Raw genomic sequence first — 22,139 nt, 5'->3', positions numbered from 1 at the left:
TGCCCTTTTGGATGGCACAGGGAGGTGGATGCTGAGGTGAGGGGGAAGGAAAAAACCTCGTTCCCCAAATCCACGTGCCTCTTATCAACGCCGGCACCCTCCCCATCCTCACACCCACTGGCTCGGGGCACGCTCGGGCCACGATTCCTTCCCAGCACCTTCACAAAGCCTTTTTTTTTTTTTTTTTTTTTTTTTTTTCCCCCTAATTTACGGAACGTCTCGGTTTGTTAATTATTTTAATCATTATTACTCATCTTTCCCTTCCTCCCCCCTAATACTTCATCCCGGGCCCGTCAATCATTTTAATAGCTGTTTACAACCCATCATCAAGTCTTGCATAACATCCACATGACTGCGCTCAGATGCCTCCGACACCCAAACCTGCCCCGGGCTCTATTTCGGGAGCGCTGAAGCCCACGGCACCGAGCGGCCGCATCCCCCGGGATGCCAAAAACCCTGGGGAGAAGCATCCCTCGGGCAGGACCATGCTGAGGCTGACCCAAGCTACCCGTGCCCTGGGATTTTTGGGGCCAGGGCTCGTTTTGGTGGTGCCGACACCCCGCCGAGCACCGCGGGCGGATGATGCTCCGCTGCACCTGTTTTAAGAAATGGCACCAAAACCACCCCAATTTTGGGTGGCTGCGGCCGCGCTGCATCGCCGCTACCCGCACCCCGGCCTGGGCAGCGGGAGGAGGAGGCGAGGGGGGGGTTACGAAGCACAGAAACGCTGCTAAAAAGCCCGTTTTCCAGCAATATGTGGAGCTCTGCTCGCCGCAGCGCCCGTCGGCGGCGGGTTGGCGGGCGGACGGGGGCAGAGGCGCAATCTGTGCTTGGAGCGCTGCCGGCGTGCTTGCAGCCCTTCCAGCAGGCACCGGCGGGGCTGGGGGGTGGCGAGGGCTCTTTTTTAAGCTCTGCTGTCCTCCCCCTCTCCCGCGGGTTTCGTAACCCTCCCAGGTGAGCGAAGGCTCCCCCCCGGTGCCGGCTGATGAACCCCTGCCGGGGGTCCCGGGGGGGACGCAGCGGTGGCCGGCACCGATGCCTTGCAGCACAGTGGGATTTGGGCTCCAAGCCCTGGGATAGGACTACGGTTTTGCACTGGGGCTGCCCCAGTTGGGCTGTTTCTCACCCCAAAACCACCCCTCTGCGGAAAGCACAGAGCAATCCTGCCCGGTGCTGGCTCCCCGAGGAGCTGGAGCCGTTCTCTCGCCGTGGAGAAGCTGCAGGCAAATATTTATTGCCACGGCGCGGAAGGAGTTTATTCATTAAGCCCTGACTGACAACGGCAACCAAATGAATTTCTCCTAATGAGGTGCTCGCCGTCACCTTGGCGACAGCACCACAGCACCCGGGCTGCGGACCGAGGCTGAACCAGGGCAAAGCCCCCAGGACAAGGGGGGGACGCGGCAGGGGCTGCGGCCACGGGGACCCAGCCCCACGCTGGGGAGACCCCGGCACCCCCCTGCTCTCATTAGCAGCCCAATTAGCCAAGCGAAGGCAGCTGAGGAACCCAGAGCAGGGCGGGCGGGCGCTTTTCCAGCACGTGGTGGTTGCCACCAGCTCGGTCGGTGGCGCTAAGGTGGCTTTTGCCATCCTTTTGTCACGGCCTGCTGGAAGCTCGGTGGCTCCTTCCCCTCTGAACCCCGGCTGCAATTCACACACACAGGCAGGAGGTGGGTTTTTGTGTATTTTGTTTGCTTTTTTTTTTGTTGTTTTCCTACACAACTCACACCACACTGCGCACAGAGACCCCACAACGGCGTACCCACGGCGGACAAACCAAGCGGGCTCTGATTCACCGGGACAACGACACGGCTGCGACGGAGAACGCGACGGCGCCGAGGAGCCCCCAGCAGAGCTGGGGACCCCGGCGAGGTGACACGGGGCAGGGACACTCGGGGGCCCCCTGGACGGACACACACGGACACCAGAAACCTGCTGAAAAATGCGGCGAGGCTGCTGCACACCGAGGGGAGAAGGCAAGGTGCCGAAGGATGCTCACCCGCTGAAGCCTTGGTGCCCTGGCGTGGACCATCCTGGAGCACCCTCCAGCACCAAGATGCTCTCTGTGGGATGCTGGAGAGCAGTGAGAGCAGCACCAGCCCCTTTTGGCCCCTCTCCCCAAAAAGAGGATGCAGGAAGGGCCGTGCCAACACCCTGAGCACCCAGCCCAAACCCAGCACAGGGGAGCTGCCGTCTCCAGCAGCCCCCGTGTTGGGGCAGGAGCTCATTTTGCCGGTGGCTGCGGGCGAGCAGAGCGCTGAGGCAGCCTCTGGGAGAGATGCTGGGATTTTGGGGAGACGAAGGGGTCGGGAAGCCAGCAAGCGCTGAGGCGGGCAGGGCTTGGGATGCTGTGCCCGGGGATAAACCCTGCTGGGGAAGTCCTGGGGAGCAGAGGGGTGGCAGTGGGCAGGGGAAGGCAGGGAACCAGAGGTAGGTTTTGCTCACGAGCTGCATCATGCCGCAAACCAGGCTGTTTGGCACCAAAACAGCCCCGTGGCAGCTCTCCCTGATGCTTTTTTACAGCAAAAAGCGGGCTGGAGCTGGGATTCGTTGCTTTGGGAGCAAGAAGAGGCAACAACCCCAGCGCTAACAGAGCCGTGAAGATGCCCATCTCCACCAGCTCCGGTCAGAAAAAGCAAAAGGTTTCCTGCAAAGCCCCTCCTGGCTCCCAGTGCTCTGCTGGGGAGCCGAGAGGAGGCTTTCCCTTGTGGGGAGGTTTAAAAGAGAAGATGCTTTGTCTCAAAGGGAACAGCCTTGCCAATATTTCCACATTTTCCCGCTGTTTTCCAACACTCTCCAGCTGCAGTTTTCATCTCTTCCTCTCACACTCCCCTTCCTACCCATCCCTGCTCAGCGGAGGAGCCAAAACCTGTGTGCCCGTCGTTCAGCTGCGCTTCCTTCGTTTTTTTTCCAAGCCCCCCCCCCCCAGACAAAACCAGTGCAGCTGAAACAGAACCAGGGCCTTTCTCCAGCAGAAAGCTAACGAAAATAAATATATAAATAAAAAATAATGCTGAAAGCTGAACTGAAGTCGGGAACGCCACTGACTTCTAGTAACAAGTGAGCTTTGGGCTGGAAAATGTTCTCTCAGCAGCAGGGAAGCAAGGAGGGGAGACGGGGGGGTGTCACTTGTGGCTGGGGAGGGCAGAGCCCCCCAGGAGGGCACAGCAGGCTCCTGGGTGGAAAGGAGGATGGAAAATTTTGGCATTTTGGCAGGGAATTAAATTTCCTTTTGCTGTTTTCACGCAGGGTGCTCCTGATCGGAGGGGGCCGCGCTCTGCACCTCCAGCTCCTAAGGCACAGCGCCGGCTGCTCCCTTGGGGACAGGTCCCCGAACCTCTCCTCTCGTCCTCCCCAAGCTCCCTACACGCTGCTGGGGTTGTAGCACAGCAGGTTGAACTCCAGCTTCTCCTCCCAGTGCCTGAGCAAGACGAAGAGCTGCTGGGCCGCCGCCTTCACCGCCGCCAGGCTGCAGCCCTGCGGGAAGCGCTGCTCCCCCAGCCACAGGCTGGCCTTGGCCGCCACCAGCTCCCACTCGACGAAGTAGGAGGCCGAGCTGTGCTCCAGCCAGGCCAGCGCCACGGCCGTGGCCCACAGCATCCCCTCGGGCTCCGTCTGCCTCCGCAGCTCGATGTCGGCCAGCAGAGCCTGCACCTCGGGGCCGTGCTGCTCCGGGGAGGAGAAGCGGCGGATGGTGATGGCCGGCGGGGACAGCTCGTTCTCAGCTCGCAGGGATTTGGAGATGCTCTCCACGGCGCTCCCCGAGAAGTGGCGAGGGCGGCCGGCTGCGTCCTCGGAGGGGCTGACGGCCCCGTGGGTGCTGTCAGGGATCGGGAGCTGCCCGTCGTGCCCGAGGTTTGCGCGCTCCCCGCCGGGCACGGCCCTCCTGGAGCTGCTGGAGCCGGAGGGGCTGAGCGCCAGGCGGTGGCAGGAGAAAGGCGAGGTGCGCTTCAGCTTCTCCATGGGGATGCCCAGCGCCTCGCAGAAGGCCGAGTTGAGGAGGAAGGCGCCGCAGGCCAGCTGCAGGGACGCCTGCAAGGAGTGGTGAGAGCTCTGAGATACTAACTGGGGAATTTGGGGAGAAACTGCACGGATGGAGCAGCTCCTGTCTCTGTCAGACAGCGAGAGCCCATCGGGATGATTTGGGGGTCCCTGGTGCCCTCACCAGAGGAAGGTAGTCGATGCTCTCGCTGTCGCTCTCCGAGCTGGCCTCGCTCGTTCTGCCCGGGGATTTGCTCATGAAACCTTTGGCAGCTCGAGTCAGCAGCCTGGTTTTGTGGAGGGTCAGCCTGCGGGAGGACAGGGGGGTGGCTGTCACCTGCCTGTGTCCCCCCCCCAGTGCCCACCTCCCCGCTCCACAGCCACCAGCATCACGTTCGCTGCTTGTCCCTGTGCTCGGGTCTGTGCTGGACCCACAGGACCTGCAGCTGGCAGCAGAGAAAGGAGGAGCTGGGCCCTACCTCGCAGCAAAGAGACTCTCGATGGGTTTTGGGGAATGTGCAGAAGTTGCAGCCAGGCTCTGGAACGGCGCTGGGAAGAAACATAAAGGCAGGAGTCAGGTGAGTGCTGCAGGAGAGCAAACGTCAGAGCTCAGGGAGCAAAATCCACGACATTGGGGTGTGGGGTGCCCGCCGGGCTGCTGAGGCTCCGCCAAAATCCTGCCTCTCCCCTTCCCTGCATATGTTACGGGACAATGAAATCCCCATGCATCTTGAAAACGAGTGTGGGAAGGTCTGTGCGAAATGCCCCCAGGGCTCTGTGCCTTGCACCTCTGGAGAGAGCCAGGCCTTGCGCTCCCAGGCCTAATTGTAGGCAAGAAGGTCTAAAAAAAGAACACTCAGCAGAAAATTGGGTGAGGAGCCCAAATCACCGACTTGATTTCCAGCAGTTATTCCGAGCAGCCCGGAGCCATTTCCCCGCAGGCTTCAATGCCCCAGCCTGGCTCTGGAGAGTAGCTCTCAGGAGGGCTGCGGCCATGGGGAGCGGTGTGGCCCGTCCTGAAGCAGCTCTGGGATTTTAGCTGGGGCCACCCCAACATTTGGACACCCACACATTGGGAAAAGCTGCGAGCACCTTCCCCTACCTTCTGGGGGACGGCAGCCGGAGGACAGCGGGGTGCTGCAGGGCGACGGCCCGGCCTCGTCCGCATCTGCAAGGGATTTACGGCATCAGCATCACCCACCCGAAATCCCCAACCCCTCCTGCCCACCTCCTCCCCGCTGCTGGGGCAGGAGGAGGCCGCCATGGGCTGCCTCACCCCTCACCTCCCCGCCACGCAAACCCCTGAGCGCGGAGGCAATTTTAATTCAGCCGCAGCCCTGGCAATGCCTGCCGCGGTCCCAGCCCAGCTTGTCTTCATTAGCAGAGGATTTGGTGACAGGCAAGTGCCTCGCATCCCCCTCGCCTCTAATTACGCCCCGCTTCATCCCTCGTGCTCTCTGCGCCGTGGCTGCCAATTAACTGCCAAGCACGGTCAGCAGGCGCTGCCTGCGGCTGGGGAGTTTTAGGGTAAATTGCAGCTTTTGCCTTGCTTAAGGAGAATGGATTCCAGGCAGATGCAGGATTAATTATCCAGAGCAAATGCCTGGGCTTTTTTTTGGGGGGTCGTGCATGTGACGGCAGCAGGCTGTGGCGTTGGAAATGCCATCTCCAAGGCTTGGAGGATGGATTTCATGCCTGGCAGCCACGGGAAGCTGCATCACCTCCGAGCACCGTATTAAAAGAAGAAGGCAGAAGAAAAAAAAAAACAAAACAAAAAAAAACAGAGGAAATACTCCTTAATAAATAAATAAATAAATAAATAAACACCTTAATGGACTACACCGCTAAGAGGAAGGAGACCAAAAAAAAAAAAAAGCCAAGGAGCCTTACCCGTGCCATGAAATCCATCATCCCCGTCCTGGCCGCAGGGTGACAGGGGACGCGCCGCAGAAACGCCGCGGTGCCTCCTGTGTCCTGAGCTGAGGCTCCTCGGGCTGCCTTGCCTGGCCGCTGGCCCTTGGCAGGAGAGAAGGGAATTTCCAGCGTTGAGCGAGGGATTTGGAGCCACAAAAGCCACGGGCTGGCGAGCTCGGCCACCTGGAGCTGAGGCCGGGCCCTCTGCCTGCAGCCCCGCGTTACCTGCGCGGGTGTAGGCGACGCCGGGGGGCAGGTAGGTGCTGGTGCTCAGGTCCACGGGCACGAACGCCGTGTACTTGCTGATGACGTTGCAGGCCTTGCTGGTGTGCACAGCGCTGAGCTGGTGCCGCCGGCCTGACCCTGCCGTGGGAGAGGTGGCAGAGTCAGCGCCGGACCCAGCTCCCTGCCCCAGCTCCTGCCCGGCAGCGAGGGCATCCCTCCGAGCGATGCCTCACGCTGCTTCTCCTCTGCTTTAACACGCACAGAGATTATTTCACGGAGCTCGAGAAGATGTTCGGTGTGCAGCTCAGGGCGGGGACACCTGGCTGCTGCCGGACCCTCCGAATTCGACGCCACCCCCCCAGCACTAAGTGCTCAAACCCCACGCGTGGAGGAGAGGAGCCGGAGCAGGGAGCGTGCCGGCGTGCGTTACCGGGCGTTAATTACCGTGCTCGATTTCACACTCCCTCTCAGCCAGCTGCTCCAGGTCCCGGATGACGGATTTGGCTGCCAGGTGGTGGAAGGTCTCGCTCCACAGGTCCTCGTCGCCCTCCTCCCGGCTGCCCCGCTCGCGGAGGAGCGGGCGGATGTCGAAGGCGACCTCCCACTGCACGGGCTCGCCGCCCCGCAGCCCCTTCACCACCGCCTTGCAGGAGGCACGGGGCGAGCACGGGGAGCCCCGGGCGGCGCCGAAATCCCAGTCCTGGGGCTCCCAGTCGGAGGAGGTCTCCGTCTCGAAGGTGAAGGACGGATGCTGGGCGCCTTCTGCAGAGGGACAACCACGGGGTTAACCACCCAGTTCCCCTCTGTCCCGCAGAAACCGTAATTAACCCTTCCTAATTTTCAGCACAGCTTTCTCACGGGCGATGCCACAGCACCAAAATTTTGGTGAGGTTGCTGGGCCTCCTCTGCCACCTTACCCGGCTCCCCGGGGCTTCGGCTGTCGGATGAGGACCTCAGGCTGCTGCTGGCATCCAGGGGCCCCAAGCCCTGTCCAGCAGCAGCCTCGGGTGCTGGTGGGGATTCGGGGTGCTGGCAGGAGGACACGCAGCTCCCGTGCAGCAGGGACGGCCGGCGGGCACCCGCGCCACGGATCCTGGTGGTGAAGGGCTGGAAAATGCAAACACAGCAAGCTTTCCCCACTGGGACGCATCCACACAGCATCCCTGAGGCTCCCGAAGCCCCAGGGGCTCTTTCCCCAGACTTGCAGGAGGTGAAATTGGGGTTTCAGCCCTCCAGGCATTGTAATGACTTTGCTCGGGAGCCAAAGGAAAGAAGAGAGGCAGAAAGATCAAGTACCAGTTGCTTGGTAACGGGAGGAGGGGGGGGCACAAGGGATGGGGAGACGGGATTTTATTTTATTTCATTTTTAACGAGGCCGTTTCTCCACTTTCAGGAGACACAAATCCCCCCCCGTGGCATCTGCAGCGCCAGATCCCGTGCGGATGGCAGGCAGGAACCCAGCCTCCAGCACCACCGAGCTTTTGGATGAGCCCACCAGCAAAAAGGGGAGGCAGGCAGCTGGGAAGGGGGCAACCCGAAGCAGGAGAGGCTCACCAAGAGGGGAGGGAGCTGCTTACAAGCCAAGAAGCCCTTTCCCACTCAAAATTTGGGCTCTCCTCCCAGGCAGGGCGAGGAGCCGGGGCTTTGCGCTGCCCGCCGCCAGCCCTGACCTTTCCATCCCAGCCGTGTGTGTTGTGGGGACGAGCCGAGGGCTCACATTCACAGCCCCAAAAACGTCAAGCCCTGGCAGCCAACCTCGGAGCTGGGAGAGTTGCTGGGAGCCCTCGGGGCAGCGAAACCAGGCTGCAATTAATTAGGAGCAGGATGCACTCTGTTAAGCACTGAGTGCCCTCCGGTCCTTTCTGCCTCTCGTGCATGGGGCCAGGTGCTGTGCTGGGCCTTGGCAAGGTGAGGGAGGATGAGGGCATCCCCCAAAACACCAGCGCTTGCCTGCCACGAGGTGCTTTTCAGCTGGAGGGTAGAGGCTTCGTTCCTCTCCACGGAGCAGGGACCCTTCATCCCCTTCATCCCCTGCTTCCCCCTGCGGACCCCCTGCGCCCCAGCGCCAGCTGAAGCCTCGTGGCAGCCCAGCCATCCCTCTCCGTGTTTCCATGGGAACAAAAGTGTGGCAGCAGCAGCTGCTGCACATCCTCCCGGCCCTGATTTCGGAGCTGAGCACTGCGGCGATGCTGAGGAGGGGAGAAAACCCGGCCCCAGCCTTCCAGGGAGCAGCCTGAAGCTGTCCCCGGGGCTGCCGCCTTTCACCCGCTGCTGGATGTAGTGGGCAGCACCACACGTGTCCGGGTGCCAGCCCAAAGCTCTGCAGGGGCTGCAGCTTCCAGGGGAAGCAGGGGAATCTGCTTTGGGACTGATCCTGGCTCTCTTCAGGGCATGGATACACCCCAGGCAGAGTTTGTATGGCGTGGCCAAAGTACAGATGGGCAGGGAGAAGCTTGGGGGTGAGCCAAAGAGCAAAGTGAAGGAGGAGAAGGAGAGGCACTCAGCAAACAGAAGCAGGGAGCAGGATCCTGCCCTCGTTTCCTCCATGTTTGGGGCACACCTTGGCACAAAGTGCACCCGGCAGGGCTGGCCTGGCCCGGGCTCCTGCCCTTCCACACCTGAGACGTCCCCGGTGCTTCAGGCTGGCCCCAGCCGCACGCGGAGCCCCTCGGGGGGCACCCACCTGGAAATCCAGCGGGCACGGCTCGGGGCTGAGCTGCTGCAGGTCCTGCAGGTGGGCTTTGCGCAGGGGATTCCTCAGCAGGGCGCTGCCCGGATCGCTGGCCGTGGGCTCCTTGCGGAGGGGCTCGTGGCTGGTGACCTGGTTGGCACTGAACGCCCGTCTCCTGGAGGATGTCTTGGCATCAGTTCCTGCACGGAGGGAGAGAGGATGGGCTCCGGTCCCCCTGGGGAGCAGGGGGATGCTCTCGGCCCTGCTTGGTCGGAAGAGAAGTGACAAAACCACAGAAGGAAACGAGAGCACTCAGTCCCCCGGGGGGATGCCAGGGGAGCAGGCTGGGAGGTTTTGTCTGAGAGATTTTCAGCCAGGAAAAAAAAAAAAAAACATACAACAAAAACCTGTCTGCGTTTACCCAAATCTCCTTGGAGAAGACAAAGGGTTCGCTAATGAAATTTCATTAGCGCAGACATTTTCCTGTCAGAGCGAGAGGAGGATTTCATTTGGAAATGCACGATTTCTCATTACTTTTGACAAGGTTGAGAGGATGCACAGCACAGCTCTTCTCTGATTACAAGCACAGAACACCCCGCGAGTGGCGGAGGTTTCCCTTGCAGCACGGAAACGCGGCCCCAGCCAGGGCTTTGGGGCCAATTTTCCCCTTTAACTCCAACTTTGGGGCTTGCTGCAAGAAGCAGCTGCTTTGCATGGCCTGGCTGTGCTACCGACCTGCTCCAGCCACACCGCAGGCAGCTCGGGCAGCTTGTAAATAATTACACGTGGCCAAAGCTGGAGCTGCTCTGCAAACCTCTGGGGAAGCCAGATCTCCGGCGCTTCCCTTCGTTTCCTGACACGTTGGGGTAAAACAGCCAAAGCGAACAGACTCGCTCGAGCCTCGGGAGATCCCTCACCGCTCCTGCAAACCCCCTGACACTTTGCAGAGGTAGAGCTGGGAAAGCTTAGCTGTCAGGGAAGGAAATCGGAAGAGCAGGGAAGAAAGCTGGTTAGGAGGATGGGGGCATCACCCCCACGCTTGCACAGTGGGAAACCTGACCCGTGTCCGTGTCCGATTCTCCGCCGGGGTCCCTGCCCACCGCCAGCTGATCCGGGGCACGCTCGGCCGGGCAGCAGCCCTCCGGGTAGCTCCAGCTCTCCGTGCTGGCTCCCTCTTCCTGGGAGTGCAAGAAAACTGAGCTGCTCGACTCCTGGGAGCGCATCATGCTGTACCGCCGCCTCTTGTCCTGGGGAGAGCGGAGAAGAAGAAAGTCCCAAGGGCTGCAGCTCCCATGTGGGTTTGCACCCCGGTGCCCTTTTTGCTTCTTTCCATCCCCTTGGCCACCTGTCAGGCTCCCCGGTGTCTCACCCGCTGCTTCCCTTCCCACCCAGAGAGCCATAAACAGTCACGACCACAGGTTTGCAAGGGGAGAAAAAGAAAAAGGGAAAAAAAAAAGCCTTTGGGTTGGGGGCGGACTCACGGATCGGGGGTTGGAGAGGTACAGCGAGGTGTCGCAGACGACGCCGTAGCCAACCAGGCGGTCACCGGGGAAGAGGCAGCTGGTGCTGACCGGGGACACCAAGACCTCGGTGCTTTCGGGAAAGACCCACTCCAGGGACACGTCGCTCAGGACCGGCGCCATCGCCTTCTTCAGCGCCCTGATCATCTGGGGAAGGAGAGAGGAGCGGTCATACAGAAGGCAGACCCTCCCCTGCTTCTGCAGAGCACCCCAAAAGGCGCAGGGGTCTCCGGCAGCCCCATGCCCCGACCCAGGGGAGAGCCCAAATCTGTGAACATCTCCTGGGCAGACCTCGCAGGGAGCCCGCGGGCGTTTCCCTGCACTCCAGGAGGAGTCAGCCCCAGATTTCCAGGCAGAGCACCTCAACCCTCCCCTGGTGTTCCCGCTGCTTGTTCACAGGCTCTGGGCGAGGCACCAGGCTGTGGTTTATCCAGCTGTTAATTGGCACCTCAGACTGCTGAAGGCACCGAGCTGCACAGCCCGCAAAGCTCTTTATTAATAGCACTATTAAAAACAAACAACAACGAAAAAAAAAAAACGAAAAAAAAAAAAAGAAAAAGAAAAAACACCTCTCTTCACTGGTTTTGTTTTTAATTTAGATCAGAAATGCTGATGCTGTTCTGCGTGCTACAGATTCCTGCAGAGGGAAGGGCTGCGGAGGGCCTTTTCAGATCAAGCACTCAGGAGGCAGCTTTTTAAAGATATTTAGGGGCTGAAGACCCGATTCCCTTGGGGTTTGGTCACTCGGCAGATGACACCGTGTTTTTACCAGGGGACAGAGCCCACGTAGGGCCGTTCTGCCGGCACATCTGAGTCACCGGCCCCGGTCTTTATGGGGAGAGTGGAAATGAAGCGCCCTCGTTTGCTTTCAAGCTGGCTTAATAGGCAAAGCCATCGCCGCCCGTTCCCCTCCCTCCAACCCCGGGTACTTCTTGCCTGAGCGGCGCGAGGGCTGAGCCTGACTTCAAAACTAATTGGCTGCTTTTGATGCCGGCTCTCCTGCCCCTGCCTGCGCCTGCCACAGCAGCTCCCTTTGAAGCTGGAGCTGCCGGATGGAGGCTCTCGCCTCTCCCCTTCCCCACGTGGGGGTAAACACGCTCCCACTCCCTCCGACAGCCGGAGATGAGGCTGTTCCTCCATCCCCTCCTGCTCACCCACCTGCTGCCGAGTGGGAGGCGCGAAGGCAGCACCGGGAGAGGGAGCGGGGCCAGAGGCTGAGCCGCTGCCTCCCCCTCGCTGCGCCCATGTGGCAGCGGTGGAGAGCGATGCGGTGGCCCTGGGGGACACACCGGTGGCCCTGGGGGACACACCGGTGGCCCTGGGCTCCCCATCTCCCTGCAGCACAGAGGGTGGCCGTACCTTGGGCTGCAGCCGCTCGCCCTCGGCCAGGAACTCGGCGCTGCCCCTGGACACGGCGGCCAGTCCCTGCACCAGCCTCCTGCAGGCGCTGGGGCCGATGCCGAAGCTGTAGCACCTGCACGGGGATGGGATGGAGAGCGTCAGGCACATCGAACAGCTCCCAGTTTCCCTGCTGGTCTCTCTGCCCGAGCAGGGCTCCAAGATTTTTGGCTGCGACCCTCTCATTTGGAGGATCCCCCCCCCCCATCCCTGTCTCCTCCCTGAGCGCGAGCAAGCTGCCCAGTCAGCTCTTCTCCCTGCCTGTGGTCAGCAGCATTACAGACCCAGCAATGATCTCTGCCTGCAATTAAAATAAACGTTTTCTCAAGGAAAGGGGAACCAGCCAGGGAAGATCGCTGCCCTTGATCCATGCTCAGCGAGCTGGGGGTTGGCAAAGGGCTGCAAACCCCATAGGGAGGCAGAGGGTGCAGCGTCCGGCCAGGGCTGGGATGAAAACACCTTTGGCAGCAGTCTGCGGCTGCAGCAGGGGCTTTTCTTCTGGAGGTTTTAATCTCCAGATGGCTGCAGGTCTTACGGAGATTCGCAGCCTCTTACACGGGGCTCTGATCTCCTTCGGAGGCCGGGCACGACTCAGACACGCGCTGCGCGGAGCCCTCCAGGGCCAAGCTCCAGCACTGGCTGCGTCCAGCTCACTGGCACACCTCCAGGAGCGAGGGGTGGGTAGTCCTGTACCCCCGATAATCCCTCCATATAGGAGAGAAAAAGGGCAGAGCCGCTTCCCTGATCGGCCCTGAGCTCTGAGGGATGCGAGAGGAGTAAGGTTTTTCTCGCATTTTTCTGATGTTTCATCTCCCTTAAGGAGACGGAGGAGAAACCAGACTGTCAGGGCTGAGGAACAGGCTAGGAGCAAATTTGCTGCTTCCCCCACTGCTCTTTTTCAGCCTATTCATTTCTGTGCAGCCCCATCCTGGAAGCAGCTGGGTCTGGACCCAGATGTGCTTTAGAAAAAAAAAAAAAAAAAAAAAACAGGCAAGGAAGATTGTTCGCGTGTCAATCTCTCCTAGCAGGAAGCATCCGACGAGAGCCTGTGAAGTTGTCAGCCCAATTATCCCGCTTTTGATTGTTTAAAAAGCATCTGAACTTCTGGGATCCGTTCCAAACCCTTTGAGGTTTCTCCCGTGGCTGGCAGCAGCCCGCTCTCCTGCCTCGGTTCCTGACGCGGGGATGTTCTGTGCCACGGAGACCCGCGGCCCCCCGCGCTCGAGGAGCAGCCCACCCTGCTGCTGCCAGGCTTTTTGCCCTCCTGGCGGCCAGCCCCCAGTACCTGGTGGAGGACGAGTGGTTCCTCAGCACCTCGAGGACCTTCCCCGTGTCGCCCACGGCCCCGGCCGTCAGCAGGAAGAGCAGCCGGGGGTGGCCCCTGGGGATCGGCTGCCGCACGACCCACCTCAGGGGCGACAAGACGTTGGTGCTGCCCATGTCAGCCCGCATCCTCCTGAGGCTCTCGCAGGCGACGGCCAGGCTCTCCTGCCAAAGGAGCAGCAGAGCCAGCAGCCTCGAGGGGCCGGTGCCCTGCAGCAGCTCTCCCAGCCCCTCACCCACCTCGCAGTAGCTCCTGCTGGCGGGGAACAGCGCCTTGAAAGCGGAGCCGAAGCCCACGATGTTGAAGAGGCAGGCGGGCGTCAGGCTCTTCAGGAGGACCAGCAGGGCGTCCTGGGGGGGGAACAAAAGCAGAGGGGTCAGGCAGACCATGGCTCGTCCCCTCCTGCCTTCGTTCATGCCCTTTTCCCACCTGCACGTGATGCAACAACAGCTCCTTGCACGTGGCTCCCTGCACTGAGAAAGCACCGCACGCTCCTCTGCTCCTTGCACGAGCTCCTTCGCGATATTTGGGTGCAAAGCAGAAAGGGGAGCTTTTGAAGAGCAGAGCAAAATCTCTTTTATTTATTTATCTATTTATTTAACCGGTGGAAGCCGTGCTTGCAGTGCAGCACCCAGCTGCTGGAGGATGAGGAGCGGGGTGTGAAACGCGGAGCGGCGGCGCGGCGCATCGCCGTGCCCAGACCTGCAGGAAGAAACACACAGCCCAAAACTGCACAAAAGGAAAAGCCTCCCCCAGCCCCAACTCTCTCCCCTAGCTGGCACCGATGGAAATAACAGGGAGGGGCTGCTCCGAGCGCTTCTCTCCACCAGAAGCTGTTATCTAACCTGCCTATTCCTGGGCTTTTACATAAGGGGCCGCCAGCACGGCCTCAGAGGCGCGTGGATGGAGCTGTGCAGGGCAGCTCCAGCACTCAGCGCTGCAGGAGAGGGAGGACAATCCAAAAGCAAAGTGCTGGCAGCGCTGGGAGCGCCCCTGCACTCGCTGTTTATGTGCTGATAAAGGCAAACTTCTGCCGAGGGCAGCAGAAAACCTCGCGCCAGCCCTAGGAGAGGAGCCGCCAAGGGCACGCAGCCTCCTCGCGGCCACGGGATCCGGGCTGGCCCCGCGGAGAGGCAGCCACGCAGCAGAGCCACGAGGTACCGTACGTGAGCGGGGCTGCTGCCCTTTAGCAGGCTCCCGAGGACTTTACACCAAGCTGTTAGCTCAAACCTACGAGGATGTATTTATATCGCCGCTTCCCGGCAGGCTCCGGGGGTGCTGGCTCCTGCAAATCTCAGCGCTGACATCCCCGCCTTGGAACTCGTTGCAAGGATTGAAAAAAAAAAAAAAAAAAAAAAAAGACACGCAAAAATAAACAACAACAACAAAAAGCAGATCTCCAAATATTTCTCTTGAAGCACTTCCCAAAGTGGGCTACCAGAGCCTGCCTTCTGTTCGAGCGAGCAGAAGGATTTATTGCTTCTTGTGGTAAATATTGATCCTGATCCTGCTGCACTCGGTATCAATACCGCGGCTCGATACGGAGAGATGTTTGCCTCCGGAGAAGTCAATTCCCAGTTATTTTGGCAGCCTGGCTGGTGCCGACGCACGCACCACCTCTTCTACCCCCTCCAAAAGAGCCTGGCCCCGCTGCCCCACATGGTAAGGGGATGCCCTGAACCTCCCACCCCCGTCATTGCAGCTGACCTGGACGGGGGCTCTGTCCCCGCAGTGTCCCCATATCCCCAGGGGATGGACCTGAGACCACGCAGCGAGCCAGAAAGCAGAAGCCTGGCCCGGAGTGGGGACACCTCCTGATTCCCAGGCTCCGAAATGTGGTGAAGGAAGGAGGGGGGGGGACCCTGTGTGGCACCAGCAAAGGCACCGTGGAGATAACACCGGGACAGGGCACAGCCAGGGCTCCCCAGAGGACCCCCACAGCCCCCCTCAGGCTCCCTGCTGCCTGCGGTGGCACCGCACGCTCCTTTTTGCTCCTTTTTGCTCCTTTTTGCCATCCTCGGCAAGTTCCCATGGAAACGAGAGGCGGATGGGGAGGGAGATGGCTTCGAGATGCTCCCCGCCACCCGCCTCCGGCTGCGGGCAGAGCTGCTCTGCCAGAGGTGGGGACACGGTGGCACTGGGGAGACTTTTTGGGGGGGCACTTTTGTGCCCCAAATCCGGCAGTCGCCCGTGTTAGGGACGGGGGTGAGCGGGATGCCCCTGGCTGCAATTGAAGCCCCAAGGGGAAGCCTGCCCCTGCACCTGCTCAGGAGGATGTAATGTTTTGAGGTGTCGGGGCTCAGCTGGCCCCAAAAAACAAGGGGAACTTTCCAAGAAGAGCTTTTGCCAGAGCTGCTCCCCGAGATGTACCAGCTGGCGGACACCAGCCTGCCCCAAAATGCGTTAAGGGCCAAGGATAATGGAACAGCCACCAGTGTAGGAACCTCCCTAGATCCCATGAGCAGTGGCACAGAGCTGAGCCGAGTCCCAGAGCCATAATAACACCATGGAAAAACCTTTCCATGGCCCCTTTTTTACCCAGAGCGCTCAGCACGCCGCTCACGACCCTCCACCAGACCGCAGGAGACAAGTGGTGTTTGAGAAGGGGCTGCCTCATGCTCTAACAACTTCTCCAGGTGCACTGCCCATCAGCAACGCGGCTCCTAAGACCAGCACAAAGCCCCGAAGCATCCTTTGTCCTTCTCAGAGGCTTCCCACTGAGGCAGTGACCAGGCCCCGGGCACGGGGAGAGATGGAGAAGGGTCACGGGAGATGGGAAACCAGCAATGGGGAGAGGGAAATCCCTTTGTGCTTGGTGCACGGATGGGAAGGAGAGGAGCAGGGGCAGTGAGGGGGCTTGGCAGCGTCACTGCAGGTACCTAACGAGCAGCACAGGCACCATGACTAAAGCCACGGTGTATAATTACCCCCATCCCCTCTTAACGAAGGCATTGAGAACCCTTTATGATATGGTTCAGGTGCCCCCGTCCCGCGCGGTACCTTGACGCGGGCGATGCTGCCGCCGCTCATGCTCCTGCTGCGGTCCACCAGGAAGATAAACTCGCCGGGGGCTTTGCGGAGATCCTCCTGGGCCGTCCGCAGGTCCGGGCAGAAGTTCAGCATGACGACAGGGTGGTGGGGGATGTCCTTGTTCAGGCGCTTCCTGATGATTTCTGTCTGCAGGGAAGAAGGAGAGGGAAGGCGGCGGGGGGCGGCATCCTGCGGCCCCGCTCCACCTGGAGGGGGTTCGCAGCGTGCCTACGGGTGGAGACGCTCCTTCTGGCCCTGCTGATGAAAACACCTCGCCAAAATGATTATTAAATCGTCATTATTGCCCTCGGGTAACGTGGTTCGTTAGCACTGCTTGGCGTGACACGAGGCGCAGAGCTACCCGAGGATTTGTGCGCGGCCACTTGGTGACAGAGCGCAGGACGCGGCGCTCAGCACATCGTGGTGGCTGCTTGGCTTCCCTCCTGCCACCTCTGCCCTGCTCCTGCCCCTGCCCCTTCCCTTCCACCGCTTCCCTTTGTGGGAACCGAAGGGCTTCAGAGAGCCCAGCCCATCGCTCAGGGCAGAATTTCAATAGGAGCCCGCCCGCCGCACGTCTCCGGCTCTCTGCTTTGTGCCTGCTTTTATTTCAAGGATCAATCTCCGTTGGAGACGTGATAAAATTAAACCAGGACAAACCCTCTCGAGCCGGTTCTGCCACCCACCGTGGTTTCCAGGTGGCTCCGTCACGCCTCACCTGCTCCCCCAGCTCCATGGGGCTACGGGAGGCTGTGCAGCGAGCTGCCCCGGCCCCACAGGCTTTTTTTGTGCCTTTTTTTATCCTTTTCCCTTGCTTTCAGAGGCTGCAAGCTCTTGCTGACTTCATGAGAAAGAAACCAGACCCCAAAGGGCTGGTTTTCTCCTGCATTTCCCTCTTGAGCTTCGGGAAATAAATGAACTGGCCACCAGGAGCTGGAGGGGTGCGCTCCGTTCCCCTTTTCCTGCTCTCAACAGCGTTATTTTCGTCAGGATCTTTCCCAGCACGGATGTCCGTCCCATTTCAGACTGGGAACCCTGCTGGGACCCTGCCCAGGCGCTGAGCTGTGCCCCTGGACCCAAGCACAGCGCTCCCTGGGATGCTCCTGGGGATCCTGGAGCACCTGTATCGTCCCCACCACCCTGCCAGCTGACGGGCACCCGAGGCTTCTGCATAACCCCCCGAGGGATGGAAATAAAAGACCATTTACTGCCAAAATTTCTGGGCTGACTCACTGCAGGCCAGAGGTGCTGCGTGGCGTTGGTTCTCACCCCAAATCCACCCCGAGGCCTCTAGGCAGGAAGGCTTTTTGTCCAGGAGGGGGGCGCCTGGGGCACAGCGGGGGGCTTCCTGCGGGGAAACATCTCCGGAATGATCCCCTCTCCCCCCTCAAAAACCAACTTGACGTGCTAAAGACACCGAAATAATTAGGGAGCCATCCGAGCCGGAGCGTGGGAGTTGCGTTTCGTTCCACCTGCCGCACAGCCGAGGCAATTAGAGGAGGCGCCTGCCGAGCAGAGCGAGCGCCGTCCTCATCCCTGCGCCGTGCTGCGAGAGAAAGCCCAGGGGGAGGCAGCAGGGCAAGGCGGGCGATGCTTCTCTCGGGGAAACGAGCTCCGGGGGAGACCCCCGCCCCATAAACTCGGCCGCTGCCCCCGGTCCCCTCCTCTCCGCTCAGCCCCGCACGCCGCCGCAGCAGCTTGGGGCGCTGGAGCTGTCACTCAGCGCGTCAGAGCTGCCAGAAGATGAGGCAGAAATCCCAGAGCAGACATTGCTCCATTTGCTCGTCAAGAGAACAAAGAGAAGTTTCTGCTACCTTTGTCTCCGCTTTAGCTCATTATGCCGAGCCCGATCGCTTCTGTCTTCCTGACAGCTATCCAGAAAGGGTAAACATTTACCGAGCAATTAAAAGAATATTTTATTCTATGTCACCGCAATAATACCCTTAATGCTATAATAACGCACCTACCTAATTACGCCGTGCTAGAATAGCACTAATTACACACACAATAACCCTCGCAGAGCTTCTTCCACACTCGCTGTATCAGAAGCAGTGCAGAATTTTCCCCTCTTCCTCCACGCCAAGCCCTCTCCGCGGGAGGATGCTGCAGTTATTGGGCCGGCGTGATGCAAGCAAGCAAAGCAAGCGGCTTCTTGCGCAGCTCCAGCGCCAAGGAACGGCCGGGCTGACGCTCGGCAGCTCGTGCTCCTCACCTTTTTTTGGGCGCTGGGGTCCTTCTTGGTGCCTTTGATGAAATCGTTCTTCCCCTTCAGGTGCCGCTCGTACTCCGCGGGCGTCATATCGCCTCCTTCCATCAAGACGTGAGGCATGTGGGGCTCTGGAAACGCAGAACCGCTTGAGCTGAACGTCAGCTCGGCACGAAATACAGACACCCCCAAGCGCAGAGATACAGGGGCAGCCCCGAGAGGGTCTGGGATTATCTCACGGAGAGCCCCTGACCCCAACACCAGCGCTACGGGACAGGGCTCTGGGAAGGGGCTGCGGTGGTGGAGGGAAAGCAGAGCCCACGTACCGCTGGGGTGGATCAGGATCTCCACGGGCCTGTCGAAGGTGTGCTTGTCGGCCAGCGTGATGACGATGCTCCTCGCCGAGCGAGCCGAGGGGTCGGCGTCCGCGCGGATTTTGTGCGTGGGGCTCTCGACGCCTGCCCGGGGGAACCGCGGGGAGGTCGGGGAGGACCCCACGCCAGGAGGAGGATGATGAGGGGAGGCGTTGCCCAGAGGTGATGAGAACCCCGCAGCACGCCCTACCTGCCAGCAAGCACGGCCCCCGGATCTCCAGGTGGAAGCTGAACTCGTACTCGGAGGGGTTGGTGGCCTCGCTCTCCAGCAGCTGGGCCAGCCAGGAGCTGCTGCCCTGCTCCAGGCTCCCTGATCCGCAGCAGGGCTTGGTTCTGTGGGTGAGATGAGCCCCGGTTAATGCTGGCCACGTGTGCTGCGTCCCCAGGGACCGAGCATCCACACCCCGTGTGCTCTGGGGTGTTGTCCCCAGTCCCCCTCCCGCTCCCCGGTCCCATCCCGTGGCTTCGTACGTCCGGAGCTGGTGTGCAGGAAGGGTGCTGGAGCTCTCCGAGCTGTGCTGTGGGACCTTGGGGACGCACACAGCTGGCAGCAGGACCCTCACGGCCCCGCTGGGCAGCGTCTGCAGCTCCGAGGAGGTGCTGATGAAGACGGAGATGCTTTCCAGGGGAGGAATCGTGCCCAGGCTAGCCACAAAAGCGATCCTCTCCAAGTCCTCGTCCAGCACAATCCTTCCTGCAGAGATGGCCACGCCACGAGACGTGGTGTCAGCCACAGGAACTGCTCCTCAGGCCTCCACCACCACCCCAGCCCTGGGCCAGATGCTCGAAGCAACCTCTGCTGCAGAGATTCCTCCCGAGAGCCCAACCCACGGCCCCCTGCATCGCCCTTTTGGCTCTCCAGCAGCAACAGCGCTTTCCAAGAGGGATGGGACCATCCCTTTTGGCAGGCACCATAGGGATACGAGCCGCACAGCCTCATCTTTTCAACACTTTTTCATCTTTCCTTCCCCCGTGCTCCCCCCCAAAACCCTCTCACCGCTCCTGTCGTGAGCTCGTCCATCGGAGAGGCCGCAGCCGTCGAAATAGGCGGCGTCGATCTTGGCCTTGTCCTTGATCTGCACGGTGACGGCGCGCCGGCACACCGCCGCCTCGAACCCCACCACGGTTGTGTGCTCGTCCAGGGGGAAGACAAAGAGCCCTGGTGGCCAGCGGGGTGTTAGCCCAACAAGCCCTCGCCCAAACCCACCTCAGGGGGCTGCTTCTCCCCGCTCTGCGCTCCCCACGTGGGTTTTTCCCAGGGGAAGCGGTGGCAGAGGGGCGTGCGGGTGGAGAAATGGGGCTGGTGAGAGCCTCACGGGGGAGGAAGGCACGGAGGAACAACCCCGGGCACCACGACGGGCTGGGAAATGGGCTGGCCAAAAAGGACTTGGGGATCCCGGTGGGCACCAAGGCGAGCCAGCAGCGCGCCCTTGATGTACAAACACCCGCGTAACTTTGGGTTCACAGCGACCAAGGGGAGGCAGCTCCCGGAGCAGCGTGCTCCCGAAACCCCGTGCAGACACTTGCCTTCACACGGCTGCGCCTCCGGGTTGCGGTAGGTGAGCGAGGCCGTCAGCCCGCAGGCGTAGCCGCTGACGCACGAGGTCACCTCGGAGGCGGCGAGCGGCAGCGGGCGCCGGGTGCCGCGGTTGAGCAGCCCTCCCGGCATCTCCCCCGGTCACGGTGAGCCCGGTGGCGAGCTGGGGGACGCAAGGAAGAGCCCCGGGGGACCCGCACGTCCCCGCCACCTCCTGGTGTCTTCGGTGGCCCTGCTGTGCCCGCGGTTTTCCTCGCTCGCTCCCCGCAGCGGTCTCGCTAGCGGCTCCTGGATTTTTTGCAGCCCTGTGGGCAGGACAGAGGGCAGGAAATCCCCGTGGGACAAGTCCTGGGGTGATTGCCCTGCTGGCAGAAGTGGGGATGGAGGTGAGACCCCATAAGACACCAATGGGGGATGCAGGACCCTGTGGGGCCAGGCAGCAGCAGGACATCGTGGGGGTGAGCAGCACACCTCGCCAGCCCCCCGTTACTTCTGGAGCAGGGGCAGAAGGGGGTGGCTGTGGCCTTCCAGGCTGTCCTCGTCCCCCCCAGGGGACACGTTCCCCATCTCCTGCACAGGGTGACTCATCCTGGCACGGCAGAGCCATTCGGATGCAAAGCGGCCGCTCCTGCCAAGCACATTTCAGCCCTCTCCCTGCAGCTTTCCTCGGTGCCAGCTCCTCTCCCCAAGGGCCGGGGTGCCAGCTCCCACCCCAGGTGAGCCCGAGCCCTGCCCCAAAATTGCCCCAAAAGATGGGGAGGGCTCAGGAGGGCTCCATTCCCTGCCCTAGGACAGGGCTGGAGCATCTGACACCATTCAGTGACTGCAGCACGGAGCGGGGAGAGGAGGGAGCGGGCACGGGGACCCCCGGCACACCCCGTGCGCCCCCCAGGAGCCCACCCCAAGCTCCCAGCCGGCAGCACCCTCGCTCCCCAGCGATTTCTGCTGGCCGTGCGGAGCATCCCCGCATCCTCCCAGCCTCGGACACCGCTTGCTGCAGCGTCACAGCCGCTGGCCCAGCCTCAGCAGGACAGATCAGCGCGGCCGCCCTGCGCTCGCTGCATCAGCAAAACCAGCCGTGCCCGTAATCCTGCCCGCCAGGGGAGCAGCAGCACAGGGCTTTGGACGTCAGTCGTCACTCGGCTGGCCACGCTCAGGCTTTATTTTCCCCTTGCTTTGCAAATGATCTTTCCCTGGCCGCCGGGGAGGGAGCTGGGAGCTCAGCCCGGCTGAATTCGGTGCGCCACGCACGGGGCTGGTGCTGCTGCTGCTGCTGCGCCGACGTCGGAGGATGGTCGCTGTGACGTGCAGAGAGAGGGGCTCTGCTGCACAGCACGGGTGTGATCGCCACGGGCAGGCTGGGAGCTGGATTTTAAGCTTGGGTAAAGGGCAATTACGCGCCTGGAAGCAGGGTGTGAAGCCCAGAGGGCTGCTCAGGTGCTATCCGTGCCCCTAAAGGCTTTGGTGCCGCCAAAAAACCTGGCTCTGGAGCAGGTGTGCTCAAGGCAGAGGCAGAAAAATGCTCTGCTGAGGTTTGTTTTCATGCATCGAGGAGAAAAGAAAACCCTGACTGCTGTATGCAGGTAGCCCGGCCCCCAAAAGAGCGCCAGGGTCCCGGCAGTGCCACCACCCAGAAGGGGACAACGGGGTCCCCAGCACCCACAGCGCACCCATGGCATGGCCCCGTGTCCAAAAGGTGGCTGAGGGTGAGGAGGGAGTGAGGAGAGGTGAGAATGCAGCCACTCGTGCCGAGCACAGGCCAGCTGTGCCCTCGGGGATCTCACTCCCACCCCATCCTCAGTGTCGGTCCCATAACCAGGCAGAAAACGTCCCCGTGGCCCCCGCTGGCTGGAAAGCCCCCTGCCATTTGGCCACGAGCTGTGCTTTCATCCCGTGCCACGACAAACCCCAGATTTTTCCTCCTTCTTGCTTCCCCTCCACCCCACCCCACATTATCTGCCG

General features: G+C 61.2%; 1 protein-coding gene across 1 annotated transcript; it reads right to left on the bottom strand.

Moving 5' to 3' along the window:
- Positions 1-3,363: 3,363 nt before the first annotated feature.
- On the bottom strand, positions 3,364-20,309 carry VWA5B1 (von Willebrand factor A domain containing 5B1; the record flags this gene model as incomplete). Its single annotated transcript, XM_084300003.1, has 21 exons — positions 3,364-4,032; positions 4,166-4,289; positions 4,461-4,530; positions 5,084-5,149; positions 5,872-5,997; positions 6,121-6,258; positions 6,565-6,882; positions 7,038-7,227; positions 8,804-8,991; positions 9,852-10,038; positions 10,273-10,458; positions 11,671-11,785; positions 12,995-13,197; positions 13,273-13,383; positions 16,034-16,210; positions 18,273-18,397; positions 18,593-18,724; positions 18,831-18,973; positions 19,112-19,334; positions 19,638-19,799; positions 20,168-20,309. 21 exons carry the CDS (start codon positions 20,307-20,309, stop codon positions 3,364-3,366), a joined length of 3,795 nt encoding a protein of 1,264 aa, XP_084156129.1.
- Between the last annotated feature and the right edge of the window lie 1,830 nt (positions 20,310-22,139).

The sequence above is a fragment of the Netta rufina genome (genome assembly GCF_964035555.1).
Source record: "Netta rufina genome assembly, chromosome: 22".
Classification (NCBI taxonomy): Eukaryota; Metazoa; Chordata; class Aves; order Anseriformes; family Anatidae; genus Netta; species Netta rufina.
Note: the sequence above shows the minus strand (reverse complement) of the source record. Positions and strands in the feature narration are given on the sequence as shown.